General features: G+C 34.4%; 1 protein-coding gene across 2 annotated transcripts in view; it reads left to right on the top strand.

Annotated features, from left to right (window-relative positions):
- The first annotated feature begins 354 nt into the window (after positions 1 to 354).
- Positions 355 to 17,974, top strand: part of LOC119076536 (microtubule-associated protein Jupiter-like) — a 76,306-nt gene continuing 58,686 nt past the window's right edge. Inside the window, exon 1 of one of the 2 annotated variants that reach the window (XM_037183327.1) lies at positions 355 to 560. In XM_037183327.1, coding sequence (XP_037039222.1) covers positions 505 to 560 — 56 coding nt within the window. In that variant the 5' untranslated portion in view covers positions 355 to 504. The remainder of the gene's footprint in view (positions 561 to 17,974) is intronic. The other variant, XM_037183330.1, reaches the window with a different exon arrangement.

The following is a 17,974-nucleotide window of genomic DNA, read 5'->3' as shown; positions in this document are numbered from 1 at the left end:
GAGTTATAGCCGAGTCATAATCTATAAATACGTCTGCGAATTCAACTTGAATCAGAGACACTACTATCACAATTTGACAAGCTATCAAATCTGTAAGCGAATTCAAGTCAAGTCAATGATTGTCCTCGATGTAACGAAAACATCATTGCAAAGACTGAAAAGTGAGACTGTGCAGTGTTGTTTTCGCTTTAACCATGAAATAATTTGGTATACAGGCTAAGCTTTTAAAATAATGCGCCGAAATTACCCAAATGAAATCGAATACAATTTTCATCATAGATGGCCAATCTGTCGCAAATGTCAAAAAATTATTCTATCGACAGCATAATTTCCAACAAAACTTGTGGTGAATTCGTTCAAAGCCATCATTTCGATTCTTAACGTCTTTGTGGTGTGATCGTTTAGCTTTGTGTCAAAGTCTATTTTTTGATAATTTATCTGATTTTCGCGTTAAAATATTTTCATTCGTAATTTACATTTTAAAACATTGAAAAAAACATCAACATGACATCAACAAACATTCAAATCGGACTTAGTGAAAATTCACGCAACTCAAGCAAGTAAGTCATAAATGGGAAATTAATTTGTTGTTGTCCCCCATTGCTTTACCTTTATACTGTCAACATCAACGTCAAACAAAGGGCTTTATTTTCAAATGGCCGGCCGGAATGCAATCACATCGAATTGGTTGTGTTTTACGCAATTTTTGTTTATGTTTCAATTGAATTTCAGTTAAAAATTCACGCCGCGGGTGGCTTCTTTTGTCAATGCATGAACATTATCCGTTACTTCTCAAATTTTTTTAAATTTTAAACATCTTCGTAAACGAACATGCGCGATTAAGAGACCGGTTGTGAAATACATCAAAAAACGTTTAATCAAAATCGTTTGCGAGTTCGAATTTTTTATGTTCTGTACTTGGGTCATTTACAAAAAAAAAATCAATTTGTTCATGTTCATCGAAAGTAGAGCGAGTGGATTGCTCATTATACTTCCCTTGAAATTAATGTCACGAATTTTTATTCACAAAACGGATGTTAAATCTGTGGATGCAGGTTAGTACCTGCACAGATGACGATGAACGGGAATAATTCCTGTTTTCGTTTAGCACAGTTTCGTTGCAGAAAAACATTTTGCATATTTCTTTGTGCATAATATCGTGCCAATTTGGTTGATCAATGTTTATGGCTTAATCGCATAATGTTAAACAAACGACAACCCATTGAAGCTGCTTTTTTCTGCATTGTTTAATGGTTGGGCATGGGTTGCGTAGAAAATGTATAGTTGATAGTAGTTCCGATATATATGAGTTACACCTTTGCTGTTTATTATACCAGGACGATGTTTGAACGAGTATAATAGCGATAGTGTGTGTGCACAGTGTTGTTCAATGTTCATGTTGATTTTATTAATCTACAAAAAATCAGTCATCTGCAACAGGAAATGTGGGTTTTAATGACTTTCCGATTCAATTTTGTTTTTTTTTTGATGTTTTCTTGACAACATGATACGTGAATTTTTTGTGGTTACGGAGATTGGAGTTATTAAATTGTAGATTCACATAATGATTTGAATGGAGGCAGGTTATTAACATTTTCATTAAATTTAATTTGTCGGATCTGACGGTGGAAAATGACGAAACCGATAATCAAAATAGTAATTCGATAATTTCGTCATCGATCTTGTAAAAGTCGAAGCCGAAATTTTGCATCGACTGCTGAATAACTAGCACACTGATAAAATGAACTGAATCAAAAATGAATGGTTGTTTTGTTTGGAGGAATTTAATTTCTTAGAATTAATCCTTGAGAAGACAATAATATCTTAGAATTAAGCCTTATTATTTTAGTCCCAAGACCATGGCTCCACGACATTCTGAGTCCCTCATAAGCTCAAATGACAGAAGAAATGAGGAAAAAAGTTATCGAAGACCTATCGTGCCAGACAACTCGATTTTTGAAGTTGCCAGGCATGGTAGACCATTCATCATTTGGGATCAGTACCTTCATATTTTCACATCAATTTGGATGTGCTTCGGTGTCGGACTGCGGAGATGAGTCACCTTTAGGGTTGACCGACCACATTTGACGATTACTATGAAATGAGTAAATTTTCGTCTCTGTATCGAATTAGTCTATAATATGGAAGTGGTGCACAGCACAAAGGGAATAGTTATTTGGAGGTAAAAAAAAGAAATTTTCTTTCGATGGTGTTGTTTGTGGTGCGTAGAGAGGGCCATAAGTCGATATACAACTTTTTATCCCGAGGTAAACACAACGTTTAAAAAAAGGCTTCCGAAGGCTCGCCTGCGTTGTGGAAAAGATTTTTGCTTATGTGCGATTTACCTTATTTTCCCCCTCAATAAGCCATACAAAAAATGCGTTTTGCCCCGCGTTTTGCCGACGATTTGTCGAATGTCATTTCTAGTGATAAAAGTACAAAGTCCCGAAGAAATAAAAAAGAACTTTTCTCACTTTTTTTTTAAGTTTTTATATTTCGTGGAGAAAAACGGTAAATCACACCTTGCATTCATTAAAAACGTTGTGTTCACCTCTAGGAGAAACCAGGAAATTCCAGCTCGAGCGAATGTTGGAACTTTCTATTTTCTCCCCTTGGTAAACAAGTTACTATTTCAGGTTAGGCTAACCAATCAAGTTAGATCAGACTCTGAATCAGGCTGTGGTGGTCGGTCAATTCAGTTTCATATTTTAGCCACGCAATGAGTTTAACTAATTTCACAAAATTGATCCCCCAATCAGTCATTTGTGACCGCGGACGAAGTAGTTTTTTCTTCGACATGCACCCGAATGTTTATTTCGTACAGAAAACCAATCTGGTTGTTTTATTAAATACGAACAAAACGCCATCTGTTCATACTTCACATCCAAACTTCGTCGTTGGCAAATATTTTCCGCTAGAAAGATAATTATTCAAAAATGTATAAATTGCGTTCTTCTTTTGTATTATATCACATTCAGCTTCGCAAATGCAAAACTCTCCACACATGATTTCATTTTCATCGACAAAATATCTACATATAGAGATACTTCCCCAAAAACAATTCGTTATGGTTCACTGTCTCTGCACCATTGCCTCTGCCTTTCAAATACTGGATGACTCAATTCGTCTGATTTTATTTCAAACATTTATTATTGTTTAACCATTTGTCCATTTATGTATTTCGTTAAATACTGTCGTCGATCCCCTTTTTTTTACAAATTTATTTTCTACATACACAACACACAAGATCGTCTTGGTGTTTTGCTTAAGCCATTAAACTATTAAAACAGAAAATGACTCTTAGCCCATAGTCTACACAGTTTACAGCATAACAAACAAACTATCGAATGATGTAACATTGAGACGTCTGCCATAACATACATATTTGCTGCGTACATTTATAGCAGCTTAGGATATATGAACGCAAAATGTTGGATAAACATTTAACATTTCCTTGTATGGTTTCGTTTTCGAATCGAGTGATTTAGTGCATGGCATTTACACTGTTAGGGGAGGACTGGACGGACATTATATTCGAATTGTTTACATTACAATGAGGAACAGAATTGATGAAGATAGCAAAAGCAAAACATCGATTCATTAAGAAGATTAAATCAGAACTATGCAGTAGTGTTGTCTGGAACTACACATTCATAACCAATAATTTCACATTGCATTAACACGACAAAGAAACAATCGAATTGAAGTTTTTATTTTTTGCATTCGAATTAAAACTCGATTGCCTTGTCAGCTTTAAACGCGAAAAAAATGTGTTGTGGGCAAATAGGAACATTTCATTGAATATGTTTAACTGAAAAGTGGAATAAATAAACAAATTCTCCGGTTGAAATGTATGGGTGAAATGTAGCCTCAAGTAGCGTGACCCAAAAATTTTTATTTTCTACACCTTGAGGACTTTAGGATATGATTTGATAAGTGGGATGACTACAAGCTGCCGCTTTAACCGATAATAACGTATTACATTGCATGCCTTGTGGAGCTTTCGAAAGCTTTAAGCTTCTTTTGGATTCAATTGGAGAAGTGGAACATTTCAGTGAAATACAAAAGAAGCTCAAAGCACACGAAAGCTCTTCAGAATCAAAGACACAAATGCAATACGTTATATTGGTTTGACACGGCAGTGTGCGTACCCGCAATCACTAATTAACTGGTTCTTTACCGTTCAGAAAGTTGATGATATACTTAAGGTTAAGACTCCTCAGCGAGTTGTAGTGGAGTGGAGACTAAACATTTGAACCAAGCTCTCATTAGGGCTGGACATTGACAAAGATATAATCAGCAGATTCTATTTCACCGCATTTTGCTGAGTGGGAACTATCAACAATGTTGTAGACAGTTGCCAATGAGAATGTGCGTTCGCCGTTTTATGTTCTTTTTACTCAGCGAGGAAGAGCATCTCGTTAGGCACCTGTTTATTGAGAGAGACAATTCTTCTCAAATTCATTAGTGCGAGAAAAAAACGTTCGCTTGGAAAATCCTTTTACTTTAAAAGAGCACACTAGCCACAGATCGACGGCTATTTTTGTTGTACGTTTCTGCCTCTCGAAAAGAGTAATTTCGCTGATAGCTCAATATAACACATTTACTGGTCAATAAACTGATAATTTGTGCTGCAAACTATAAACTTGCTGATCAATAATTCTGCTGAATAAAAGCAGCCTGACACTGAAAATTTGTAAATAATAAAAAGCGAATAATTTTGCTGACTCAACAAACAATTTTCAATTTACTGCTATTGACGATCGTTACAATCAATTATGAAATACCCAATTTATACATTTCACAACTTCCATACCAAGTCCAAAAAAAGAATTCCCCAGCGCTCCAAATTTTATGAGAATATGAAAACGAAAGTAAAAAAAATCCAAAAAATTTGTAGAACAAAAATTATATTGAAACCAACGCGACGTCTTGGAGAAGAAGAAAGAGTTTATTGAAAACAATCCACTCAATTGTTAATGTGTAAAGTATTTAGCAATTCCTAAAGTGCCTTTGTTGTCTCATTTCATATTTTTCTCGTACATGCCTACCAAATTCAATCGGTTATTTCATCTCACATCGAAATGTAAAGTCGTTCTACCTACAATACAGTTTGCGTTACCAGCACAACGAGTACAACTTTGTTCTTTTTTTTTCTCGTCGTGTCGTCTCGTCTATCATACTGGAAATGCTAAGAATTAATATTCTGTTGCTGTTTTCATAGTTTTAAATTTAACTTCAATATTATGAAGAAATGTTTCATTAGAATAAAAACACCAACTAAATTAGCAAGTAGAGGAAGAAGAAAAAACGAACTGACGTTTAATCGCAATGGGTGTATTAGCATTTTGGTTTGTTCGTCAACCGAAAATCTACATAAAAAAATATTACACAGCGCGTCACACATTGCACCGATATCAGTTTGCAAAAGAAAAGTTTTCATGTCACGTTGTGTTTTTAACATTGAACACTTGTGCAAAGTACAAACCGAGGAATAATTGGCTTGCGCAGAAATGACTTATGAGTTAAACAAAAAAAAAGTGATGAATATTCCAAGCAGTATGATTCATACACTGGGCGCCTTTAAGAACATTTCTGGGTCTCTTGCATCGACGTTTTTATCGTTTGTGTTAGCAATTTGAAATTCGAATTGGAGATTAATAACCTTAAGCATAGATGAACGAAAAAATCAAGTGGAACTGGCCAATTAAGGCGAGATAATTCGATTCGTTAGTATAGACATTAAGTGTCGAAGTGAGTTGTTACTGTACGCACAAGTTTGTTTGTTTTTGTACAGTTTGTTGTTACATAAAATGATTCATTTGAATTTTTTCGGTAAATGATGAATTTTGGGTGACTCTACGGTATCAATGCTTGTACATTTCTCTTACGTATTCCACACATGCTCCAGCCAGTTAATCATCCACTTCTCTGACTCTTGGTCTCATTCCATCTGTTCGGTATTCAGAAATTCATCTGGAACTTTATCGAATCCCATTATAGGCATCCTCAACTTTCTCTAAGCCCCTCAGCTCAGCCCAAAGAAATTCCGATGCATTGAAGTATAGCTCTGAATGGGATTGCAACTTTCGAGAATTGATGTTGATAGTTTCGACTGTTCGTAGATGGTTAGGGAGCAGGATCACTGAGAGCTTAAAGTAGTTATCAGGTACGTAATATCTTAGACATCTGGTACTTCATTTGTTTAAAGTAATAATATCCTGCCCTTCGTGGAATGGATTTGGGGCTAGTTAATTACTAGTACAGCTGCCTATGGTTCCATTCTTTGAGACCCTTTCATTCCCTAAATATTGTGCCGTGTAAGCTGAGCGACAAACCCAGTGCCATCTTTGATGTACCAGGAGAGAGACTACTGGGAGTCGAATACCGTTTCTCCCAACAATGATTTTGCCGCCGGTAAGCCGTGCGAAGGCTCCACACTATTCAACTTCACTTGGTATTGACCGATTCATTTTTCGTTGTTAATCTGACAATCGGTTCAAAACTGTCTTCGATTCAGTTTTGAACTTCTCACGTCTTTAACTCAATCGAGTAGTGGAAAGCAGTATACATTGTGTTTACAAATGTATTTAGATCAAGACTTCATGGTCGAAATAAACATTCATTCCTCCTCTGTCGATTTCCATACCATACATCCAATGGCGTAAATTCAATGACTTAATTTTTGTTGTTGTATTCGAAAATTATAATTCAAATGAATTATTTTACATTTCCAACCAGAACCAGAAAAAGAGATCTCTTTAAAACCATTAAAAATGATCAGGCGGAGAGATCGAAAATTTACACATTTCTCGGCTTAATGATGCCGTTTAATGCAACGAAACAGCAACTTAAAACCAATAAATTCATGAATTTTATTTGAACGGCTTTGCACGTTGGAAAGTGAATTGATTACGTAAATTTATTGTATCGCATTTTATGTGTGCGCCAGTATTAAAATTTATAATTTAATTTTCGTTGCAATGCAACAATTTATATTACTTGGTAATGATGCGAATGGATGGCTGCAATTAATTTTTCCCTTTAGGTTCCTACACTGAGGAATATTTCGGACGAGATGGAGAAATCTTGGGTTAGAAATTACTAGATATTTGGGGTGGTCAATTCAAATTTAGTCAATTTTGGTGATTACGGCGCAAAATGACGTCATTTTTAAGAAAAAATTTTGGTTGGCACCAGTCGGCGCACATATCTTGAGATTATCAATCTCACCAATCTGTCAACTTCGTCTAACTTCTAGAAGTATCATCCCATAGCTTTTTCGATCAGCTTTGACCTCTCAAACTCTCAACATTCATTGACCTATGGAAACGTTATTTCAATAGGTAAAAAATCTGCTGATTTCTTCTCCGTCTCACATCCTTTTAATTAGAACGTTCAACTGTCGTACAGATTAAATTCACTTTGAATCCCCCTAAACGAACTTTAAAGTGTGAAAACGACGGTGAGACATATTTGAGATGTCTACATTCGACATGTATTTCTACTCCACCGTGCATAAGTGTCTCGTTAACAGCGTTGACAACAATAATACACCGTCAAATTGCAGTATATCTATAGCTTGTTGTACCCGGGGTTATGCCATTAAAAATCGCACAGTCGACAAACGAGGCGTGAATGGTTTTTTTTTCTCTTCCTTTACCAGGAATGCATCGATCGCTATTATACGCATAAAATATGCACATAGACGACAAATTTTATAAACAACGATGTCCAACGTTTTTAGGGTGAAAATAATAGAAAACATGCATACGCTTTCAAGGAAACAACTAAACAACCAAACAAAAATCGAATCGGATAACATTCGGCTGGGTAGAGTGAATTTTGTAATTGATATACTGACTGACACATTACAGGCTTTACATTTTCATTTTTAATTCACCAATTGAAATTGGATTCTTTTCTTAAAAAAAAAAATTCTTTCGTACAGTCATCGACGTCGTTCAATTAAATCAACCATGATTCCACTTATACCATATACACACACTCGATCCGAGGAAATTAATTTAAATCAATTCGTACGACTCATGATATCACTAAGCATTTAAACAATCATTTACGAAGAGAGAGAGATTCTTTCTTAATGCATTTCACATTATGAAAATATCTTTCGGACGATTTGTTACACATGAATTATGGACTACACATTTTCCGTATGTGTGAGAGACGATATTCCGTTCTGGTTGACTAAAACGTTTCTTTGTGAAAAACTTATTTTAAATTTTGAATAAAACGTCCATCAATAATAACTGTTGGATGGATAATAATGCAGACAGTGACCTTTTTAGACAATTAATGTTAATCATAGTCAATCCAACAATTTAAATATAAAAAGTTTCTTTCCTTCATACAAGCCATGCGAAGCGAAAGTGTTCGACGATAATTATAAGGGAACACTGATTAAGATGTGTGCACTTTAGACAAGGGAATTTATAAAGTTGAAATTATGTATTTATTATGATGATCATTTAGATTAGTTATGCTTGTTAAGCTAACCATGTTATAACCGATTATGCTATGCGAACAAAACAGTTTTAATACGAAACGAAAGATTTGCATTTTGATTAATTTTGCTCGTTAAGCTATGAATTAGTATAGAACATTAGCCTGTCTCTTAGTACAATTAGATCAGTTCTTGGGATAACTTATGTACATTGAACGGAAACATTCAGATTTCATTCAAAAACTTAACGATTAATCAACTTTTTCATATGTGCGGTGATTAACCTTATTTACTCCACTCAAAAGGTCATGAGAAAGTGATGCTTTATTGACGCTTTAGATGACAGTTCGGAGGAGAAAATTTGTATTTCTTCCCTATTCATTTGACAGGGGAGAAAATAGAAAATTTCTCCACCGAACTGTCATCTTTGTTCATGTTTTGAAAAATTAAGGAACAAATTGATGTTTTGGTTTTTCGTAGAGAAAAACAGTCAAACACATCTTGTACTCATGAAACACAACTATGTTCACCACGATCCGCTCTGGCTACAAAACGTCACTATTGTTAGAATTTCTTATTTTGTTCCCTCGATAAACAAATAGTGTTCACGAGTTCACAATTCATAGAAGCAAGTATTCCACGGTATCATCTATCATTAAATCCGCACCTGTGGTTGATACAAAATCTTTTACTTCATCAGCGTTAACATAAGAATTGGAATATACGCTAGAAGTCGTCACTTACTTTCGTCGTAATTTTTGGTTTGTTTTTTTTTATTTATGTCGGTTTTGATAACAGATTGCCACAGTCATATTTCTAAGAGATTGTTGACAAACAACATTCATTGTTTTTGAAGAATCGACTTCCTGTATGTTAAAAAAAAACTTCTGTAAAATTACCAAGAAACTGAGTACACCAAAATATAGCAGGAAGAAGAAAACAATTCCTATTGTACTGCGATGTTGCGAAATAACTCATATCACCATTATTGCGCAGGTCATGATATTCGTATCACTTTCTTTATCATTGACTTTACAATTCGCGATAAGTTGTATGAGTTCATTTACAGCTTTGAAATTTTTTTCTAGATAAAGCGAAAAATGTAACCATCGGCATTCCCCTTGTCATAAATTCATACGCTCTGACAAATTATATAATAGTACTGTTACAGTACAGAAGTGGAGTTTTACGTTTATAAATTGACTTCTTACTATGGGCGTTAGACCATTTCTTAGTTCAGCTGAAATTAGATTTTTGGGATGGGATATGCTTCTCGAAAAGAAGCAGAAAGCACAAAAATTTCTTTGTCCTTGGGATTTTTCCATCAATTGGTGGCTAATGGTTATAATACCAGTAGCGAGACCCGAAGGTGCTAAGGGTGTATGAAGAATACATTTTCAAAAAATGTGAAATGTGAACAGAAATGAACCTGTGCCAGACGTTGAATTTTTCCAGTTGAATATATAGCATAACGTCCTAAAGTTCACTCAAGCTTTATAATTTTGTTAGTTGCACTATGTTTGGTGGTAGTCACTGACTGACACGAATGATGTAATCCAAATACGACGTATTTGTGTTAGGACATCTAGCCTACATTTAGGCGACACATCAGTTAGGCGCCTAACTTTCCTCAGATAGTATTTGCATACTTTGAGGCGTGGTTGGGAAATGATTGTAAGCCCGTGGTCTAGACTGAACTTGTGATGGGGCGGAAAAGGCTGTTGTTGAGTTCTCAAAACAAACATTACCTAAGCTGATAAGGACGAAACTAACCTTTCGTTTCAGATTTGAGTCGCTATCGTTAAAGATAATACAAGGGCGACAGATTTAAATTTTGAAGTCTAGTTGATCATGTCCAACAACGGTTCTAGAACATCGAATTGTTTAGCTTCTCAGGGCGAATACTATTAATCCAATTCCTACGTTAACTCCAGAATTTCCTACCATCCTATCTAAACTCAAACATTTACTAATAAATTTTTTCTTTTATTTTTCAGGTAAGTGCTCATCTAAATTCAAAAATTTTTGGTCAAGCAAATAGCCGTAAGTAAATGAAATAACCGGGAACTCTACTCACAAATCAATGACAAAAAACTCAAAATTCATTCATTAAAACGAATTGCGACAAACCAATAAAAATTTTTAAATTCATATCGCGTGTCATCCATTCAATTTATACCATTTCATGTTATCAGAACATGTCATCTTGTTGTTTTAATTGAGTTCTAAGAAAATTTCACTTTTAATTTGATTTGTCACAGAGATTTTATTATCTGTAAAAGTGAAGTACACACGTTATCTGCGGTCACACTCAACAATGGCATTCCTAATAACAATTTGTCACAGCGTTTATTCACAGTGTATTCCGAACAAAAAATTAAAAATATTTTTTTGTGTGATAAAACTAATCATTACGTGAATCAACACGTAATCCACAGAACAAAAAAAAATAATGACAGAGGTGGACTGTGGGCATAGACTTAAAATTTTATTACCTATAGATGCAGAAAGGGAACGTGGTGAAGTAGCGAATTCTAAGAAAAATGAATTTGTACTTTTACTATAATTCGCCAATGTAACACGAGAACGATTTAACAATTCATTTAACATCAATCCTTAATTGCTCTACGATACTTTCCATATTAACACACGGTAATAATTAATATGTCTACCCCCTGTAGAGCTACATTAGCCACACATATTGCAATTTTTAAAAATTTTGATGTTTCGCGTCGTGTTATTAATTGTCGTTTATGAATTTCTGTTGCGGCTTAGAACGTACGCTCTAATACTTATCTATTCGCTCATAATTCATAATAATTCATAACCCAACCAGAGAAATATCGTTGCATTTCCGACACGAAGGTAAATAAACGAAAAATTACATAACCAATGGTGTTTTTTCGAAAATAAAAGAGGATTTTAAAACGTGATCAAGATTGACACAGATATCAGTCTTGTACATACAACATTTCGTTTTTTTTTTTTTGTTGTCGGTGTTGTTGTCAATATTTATTATTCAGCTTTATTGAAACTACACATTCCCTTCGGGCACTATCCAATATGACGACTGACAAAAAACGGGTTTGGTCACAAACGTTACTAATGAGATTAGCATCTAACTAACTCATAAATGCACAATCAAAAGAATTATTACGACTGACGACGAGAAGCAATGTGAACTGTTGTAGGCATCACAGTACATAAATACAATTTATCGGTGGTTTTATGTTTGAAATTGTAATGGACGTGGATGGTGCATGAGTTCGTGGAAGACACGATTTTTTTTATGATTAATAACACATTTTAAAAATTGTTTGTGTTTTATGGTGAATTTTTTTTTGTCATTTTAATCGTGATAAATTTGATTTTACGTAGGGTAGATGAGACATTTCACGTTTTTATTGTTGGTTAGGTTGTTTACTGTTCAGAGCATATTTCTTCATACTAATTATGGTCCCTACAATTACCACAAGAAATCTTAACTATAAAAACAGATCATGACTTGGCGCCTATTTTTGTGAAACCGTTTCTTTAAATTTTTCGAAAATCTTTGGATTCTCAAAATATGCGAGATTCGCGATATTCTTGAAGAAAAATTCCTGAAAAAAGGCGCTGCTTGCTGCCGGTCAAAAATTTACTACATTTTCTATGCATTGAGATAAGATTGAAATGTAAGACTTCCTCCTCATTTGTAAATACATTGATGAACCGTAAATGTGTTCATTGTAATTATGTCGATAACGGAAAGATAAAGGGCCTTTGCATGAGCAGATTCTGTGATAACGTCACGGCAATCTTGTGGCTAGTTCATAGAGTTTAACAGAAATGTATTTCCCTGCTACGACGAATAGCTGAACCGCGTCAGAATGATTGGATGTTCCATCTCAATTTTCAATTTTTGATGTCGAATACAGTGATGAAATCGACATGTTGACCTGTCTTGTAAGGATCTTCAGTACATTATTAACCTTTGAGGAACGACGCTATCAGTATCGACATTTAAGGATTTAATCTGTTGCTTCTATTGTTGAAACAACAAACTGGGTTATATCGAAAAATCTTCTACTTCATTCGTTTGAACATAGTCCCTATAAGTATAAGACAACATTAAACGGTGGTTTTCGCCTATTTTTCATTGATGACATTAACTGATGAAATGTTTAATCACTTCAAGAGATCCAGTCAAAATATGTGGTCAACCGATTGAGGTTTTATGCTCTATTTCCTGGTTCAGCTAAGATAATAAAAGAATAAATTCTTCTTCAAAAAATACTTCCATGTGAGAAAATTATTCATATGAATCATCAAAACATCTAATTTATGAAAATTAGGAATATAGAAAGATGGTCCGGTCACACAATGACAATACATAATTTCTGCGGTGTGAATTATTTACATTTAATGCAAATGTGAGAATCAAAAACCGCGTTTTATATCTTTAAACTGCCATAATGGTATGCATAAAGATGCTGAACAAAATTTATTCAATAAAATTTTCGCAAAGTCAATATTATGGACAAAAACTATTACGAGAGTAAGAAGAAAGAATTAAATAACTTGACCGATGTGGTTTACTGCTATGTTTACGTATCAATTAGCATATTATTTGCTTATCCGCTATATGACTATGATGATATCAAGTTCAAAGACTGACAAGAAGTCAAAAGAGAGACGCAGAGGAAAAAAAAGAACTAAATAAACACGACCGTTCGTTTACTTCTTCATATTTATCAGAAAGGAATAATAAATATTTGACTAATTGATTCCACTCTGGTTGCTGTCGCTGTGTGCGTGTGACTGTATCAGTGTATCACAGAACCGGCGATGGCAAGAGACCAGATGAAAAAACAACACCACATTGACCTCTGTTTCATTCATAAATTATTAATTTTCTTTCAGCTAAAATTCATTCGTTACACTTTTTGCATATTTGGCTCAACAAATCGCCTTAGTCGAATCGTTGTGTGGGCTAGTACCATGTTGTTTAGGTAGCGTCAAGGTTATTAAAGCTAAAAGATTGGAAGAAATTCCTGTTGATTCAAAAGTGCCGCTAAGAGTTAAGTTGAATAAGTGTTTCGTTAGCAGGTTTTTGTTGTTGTTTCTTCGGCTTGATCTTTTTTCTTTCTTCTAAAACATTAAAGAGACATTTTAAGCTCACATTCCTTAGAGTGTTTACGTTTTATGTTACGTTGCACACAGGCAAGTTTGCGGTTAGATAGAACTGTTTTTGATTACTGCGTAATCTGCTACTTCTTTTGTTTAGTGATTTTGCCGGGAATTTTGCATAAAATTTTGAAGTTGAATTTGTCTTTTGGCAACATTGACCAGTGTCAATCATGCCGTCACAATCGATATAACAGATGATTAGTCCCTTTATAACCTTTAATAAAAAGCACACGTATATCAATTGATTAACCATATCTGATCTACTACTTCATTAGATCTAAGTATTTTCAAGAAATGTATTTCAAGTCTTTTACTTCATTTTGTTATACATGAAATTTACAATATAAGGTCGCGTTAGCCATGGCTCAGGTGAAAACCGAAAAATCAAAACGAACGAATAACGTCGAAAGGCCTAACGGGTCAAGTCTTAAAAACAAAGGATGTGCCATTAGGCTCATCAAAATCTCTCTTTATTCACAAAAAAAATCAAAAACGAGTCTCTTTTCCACCACTTTATTCCTCAACGAGGAAACAAAAACTCATTTTTCTTGTTCTTCGTCATTCATTCTTTAAGTTCAAAAACCACTCTTCAAAACAGCAATTACAGCGAGGTGGACACACAGGGTAACCTTAGCTTGAAAAAAGCGGTGGTGGGACAGACGACAACGCAGAGAGACACAAAAAAATTGTTCACGTTAAGCGGTCCTTGACAGAAGATTCAGAAATAAAACTGTTTCGGCCTCGGGAGATAGAAACGGCTCAAAGATTCATTTCAAAACTACGAAACTACGAAATACGACATCACAACTAGTGATTCACAAGATGAAAGCTCCCAATATTTGTTTGTTACCTGGTCTAGGTGCCTATCTGGTGATTCTGTCAACGCGATTTTTGATTAAATTTTTACTGACATTTTTGCCGATCAGTCTAATTGTGTATCACTTTTCCATACGTTTTGCTTCACATTGAGATTCGAATGAAGGGTCTCTCAATATTTCATATAATAAGCAGAACAACATATTTATCAAATATCAAGATGATGTTGATTTAACGCTTGTGTCGACTCCAGATTCATTCAAATCTTCAAATGGTCACAATTGGTTTTCAAAAAATTAAAACTTTACAACCGATCTAAAACCTTAACTCTAGATTCTTTCAGAGGAACATATGCACTCACACTTATAAGTTACCATTATTTGCCTATACTGCTTGCATAAAGAATTATTAATTATTGCAAAAATAAGGAAGAACATGTTGATGGTTAAACCATCAAGGTATACAAATCGTTGAACTGCATCTATTCGATCGTTCATTTTATAATTAAATCCGCATATGTAATGCCTAATGTAGGAGCGACGACGTCAATCGTAAATCGTACATTCGTCTGACAATATTCAAATCCTTCGAATCCATAATAGAACGAAAATTTCTTTGTCAGATTGACGGCGCGATGGTACGGTATGTTATAATAGGAGTCTATAATAGTGAAATGAAACCTAACGGCTTTTATGAAAATTAACCAATTTCAATTCATTTAATTTCGCGATTATCTCGAAATGCAATCAATATAGAAGAAGGTGTGTTGTGGCAGTATTATTAACAGATTATCATCCGTTGTGATGTTAGACATCAATGGGCTTTTAAAATGAAAATTGCGCATTTTCGAATAGTAATACATAAAATGTATAACTGAGCTGCATACAATATGCCCACAAGCCAATCAACCGCAAAATTATCGCAATTATTCAAAAATACCAACAACAAAGTTTTTTTTATCAAAATATTCGAGTGAAGCATGGAATTATATCTCGTTGTTTTGTTGTTGTTGTAGAAAAATAAGTTGCATTTCGCTTGAAGGATTCCGGAACGGCTTGGTGGTTATCTATCGATGGAGATACATCCATCTTGTTTATTATTTTTGTGTCTTTCAGTACGAATGTTATCTTTTAGCATTTCCGTTGCAAGCTTATATCATCAGTAGAAGAAAGTATGCAAGCAGTTGAACAGTCACACAGGCATACCACACAGAGATTAAATGGTTACAATAAAATTACGCGCGTCTTTTGTTTGTTAGTTTCAAAATTTATCTGCACTATAAACACAACAACATTTTTATGTTTTTTTAATCGCTGAAACGATATGGGCTGCAAATCGAAAACAATGAAAATATTATTTTTACAAGTCCCGATACCACAAGTTTTTTTTTCCTCTTTAGTAGGTCGACGACTGGTATAATTCATTAAAATTATCGTAAGGTTTTCAATGCGATAGTTAGAGGGAAAATAAATAATTTTCATGATTTGTACAATATGTTTTCTACGCCTTTTGTAGTTTATGTTCCTATTAACATTTCGATAGTTCTGATGCAAACATATGGTTATTATTTATGCACGTCTCATTGTTACGGAATATAGACCATTTGTTTATGAATTTTGTTTTAGCAAGCCCATTTGAAGCGGTGTATGTTTCTGTCCGCTAGGTTAGCGGTCTATTTCTTATTCATAGAATGGGTCGAATAAATCCATCAAAATGAAACACGTCAATCTTTGAAGATTCCAGTCGATTTGCTGTTTATATTTCGTTTGTTAGATCTTGTTATAAGGTATACTGTATATTGTTGGAGAGGTAGCGTCTGTCGACAGTTTAAATGCGCTGTGACACTCAACTTGTTATACAAAATTCATCTACTATGAAGCCCTCAGACGTCCAGCATAGATAGGTATCGAATCTATTACTTCATTTGATGTTTGTATTTTCAAGAGGCTTATACAAAATCTTTTACTTCATTAGTTTTAACACATCGTTTTGCTATATATATGATAGCTCATAAGTTCACCGAATATTTTTGTCGTACTGTCGATAACAGATGACATAACCGTATCTCTAACCGTGTCTTTGTGTTACAATCTGTACGTTTTTTTGTAAAACAATGTAGGCTTTCAATTTGGTTGCTCATTATAATTTCAAAACCGAAGTAGTTTTAGAAATAGAAAACAATGCAGTGCGGTAACATTACACTGAAATAAAAACATTTCGGGACTGTCCATCGACCAGGTACCAAACTGACCTCGGAATTCTATAGAGTCAAGTGTTGACTGAGAGATGTTGAAATAGATTTTTACGTATGTGTCTTGTACGATTGATTTTAGGCAATTTCACAATCTGCAAGCAAAAGTGCCTAAAATAAATCTTGCATGACAGGTAATTCCTCATGCACCACGACCTCATCGTCGTCCCCGGAGCATGAAAATTGTTATTTCGGGGGAAGAAAATAGGAAATTCCAACAAAAATGAAGGTGGAATTTCCTATTTACTTCCAAAGGTGAACACAACGTTTGTCAAATGTGTGTGGTGTGATTAACCGTTTTCTGTCAAAACAAGAGGAGCGAAAATATACATTTTCGACCCCGAACTGTCAAAGCTTCAACAAAACGTCATTTTTCAAGTGTAGTGGAGAACATAAGGTTAAAAATGAAAAATATTTCCTTTGTTCGAGTTAGTGCGGAATTTTAAAATGAGCGAATTGTCGTTTGTTAAAGGTCTGACGTTGCCTCGAACCTAAAATTGATATATAAAATGTACGTAAATCATGCATGTATCACACGGAGAGTTTACTTGTAGGGTGTATAATTTACAAGCGCCACGTTACGCGAAGTATACAGGCAAATAGCATTACGAGGTCCGATACACGGCCCGATTTTTTCTTTCAGTGTACTGTTCTGATCAATTCATAGCAACTGTAAATACGTTTATGTTAATTTAAGTTTTTTTTCATATTTGTTGTTGACTTCAGATAACAATTTGTTCGAAAGTTGAATGGCTTTATAATAACTACCTGATAAAAAAGCATTGAAGATGGTGAAAGTAAAACTTAACTCGCTGATTGTGAGAATAGAAGATTGTATGGATTGACCGGCGGATATTTAATTCTATCAAGGCAGTTACGTGTATCGAATTGCACTTTGTGGAATAAAAAAAATCTGATGCTATCAGTTGTAAGGTTTGATCGATGGTATATAATTGCTGGGTAAATCTTCGTCGATCAATACATTCTTACAAAATTGTGGGTCACACTTCCAATCGAAGTATTTAACCTTTGTTACTCCCTCGTTTAAAAAATGTACGAAGTCTGCTTAAATTGCTATTACTTTCACAAGATTTCGTATTAATCATAATTCTTTCCATGTTGTCCTTAAAAATACAAATCCAGTCATGGCATAAGTCTCGACTTTTGCTAAATATATAACTTCATTACCAAGTGTGTTTTGCTTATTTACACATTAAGACGATTATTCTTTTCTATTTTTACCATAGAATTGCACTTATTCCATCTTAAAACTC

The sequence above is a fragment of the Bradysia coprophila genome, unplaced genomic scaffold (genome assembly GCF_014529535.1).
Source record: "Bradysia coprophila strain Holo2 unplaced genomic scaffold, BU_Bcop_v1 contig_232, whole genome shotgun sequence".
NCBI lineage: Eukaryota > Metazoa > Arthropoda > Insecta > Diptera > Sciaridae > Bradysia > Bradysia coprophila.
Note: the sequence above shows the minus strand (reverse complement) of the source record. Positions and strands in the feature narration are given on the sequence as shown.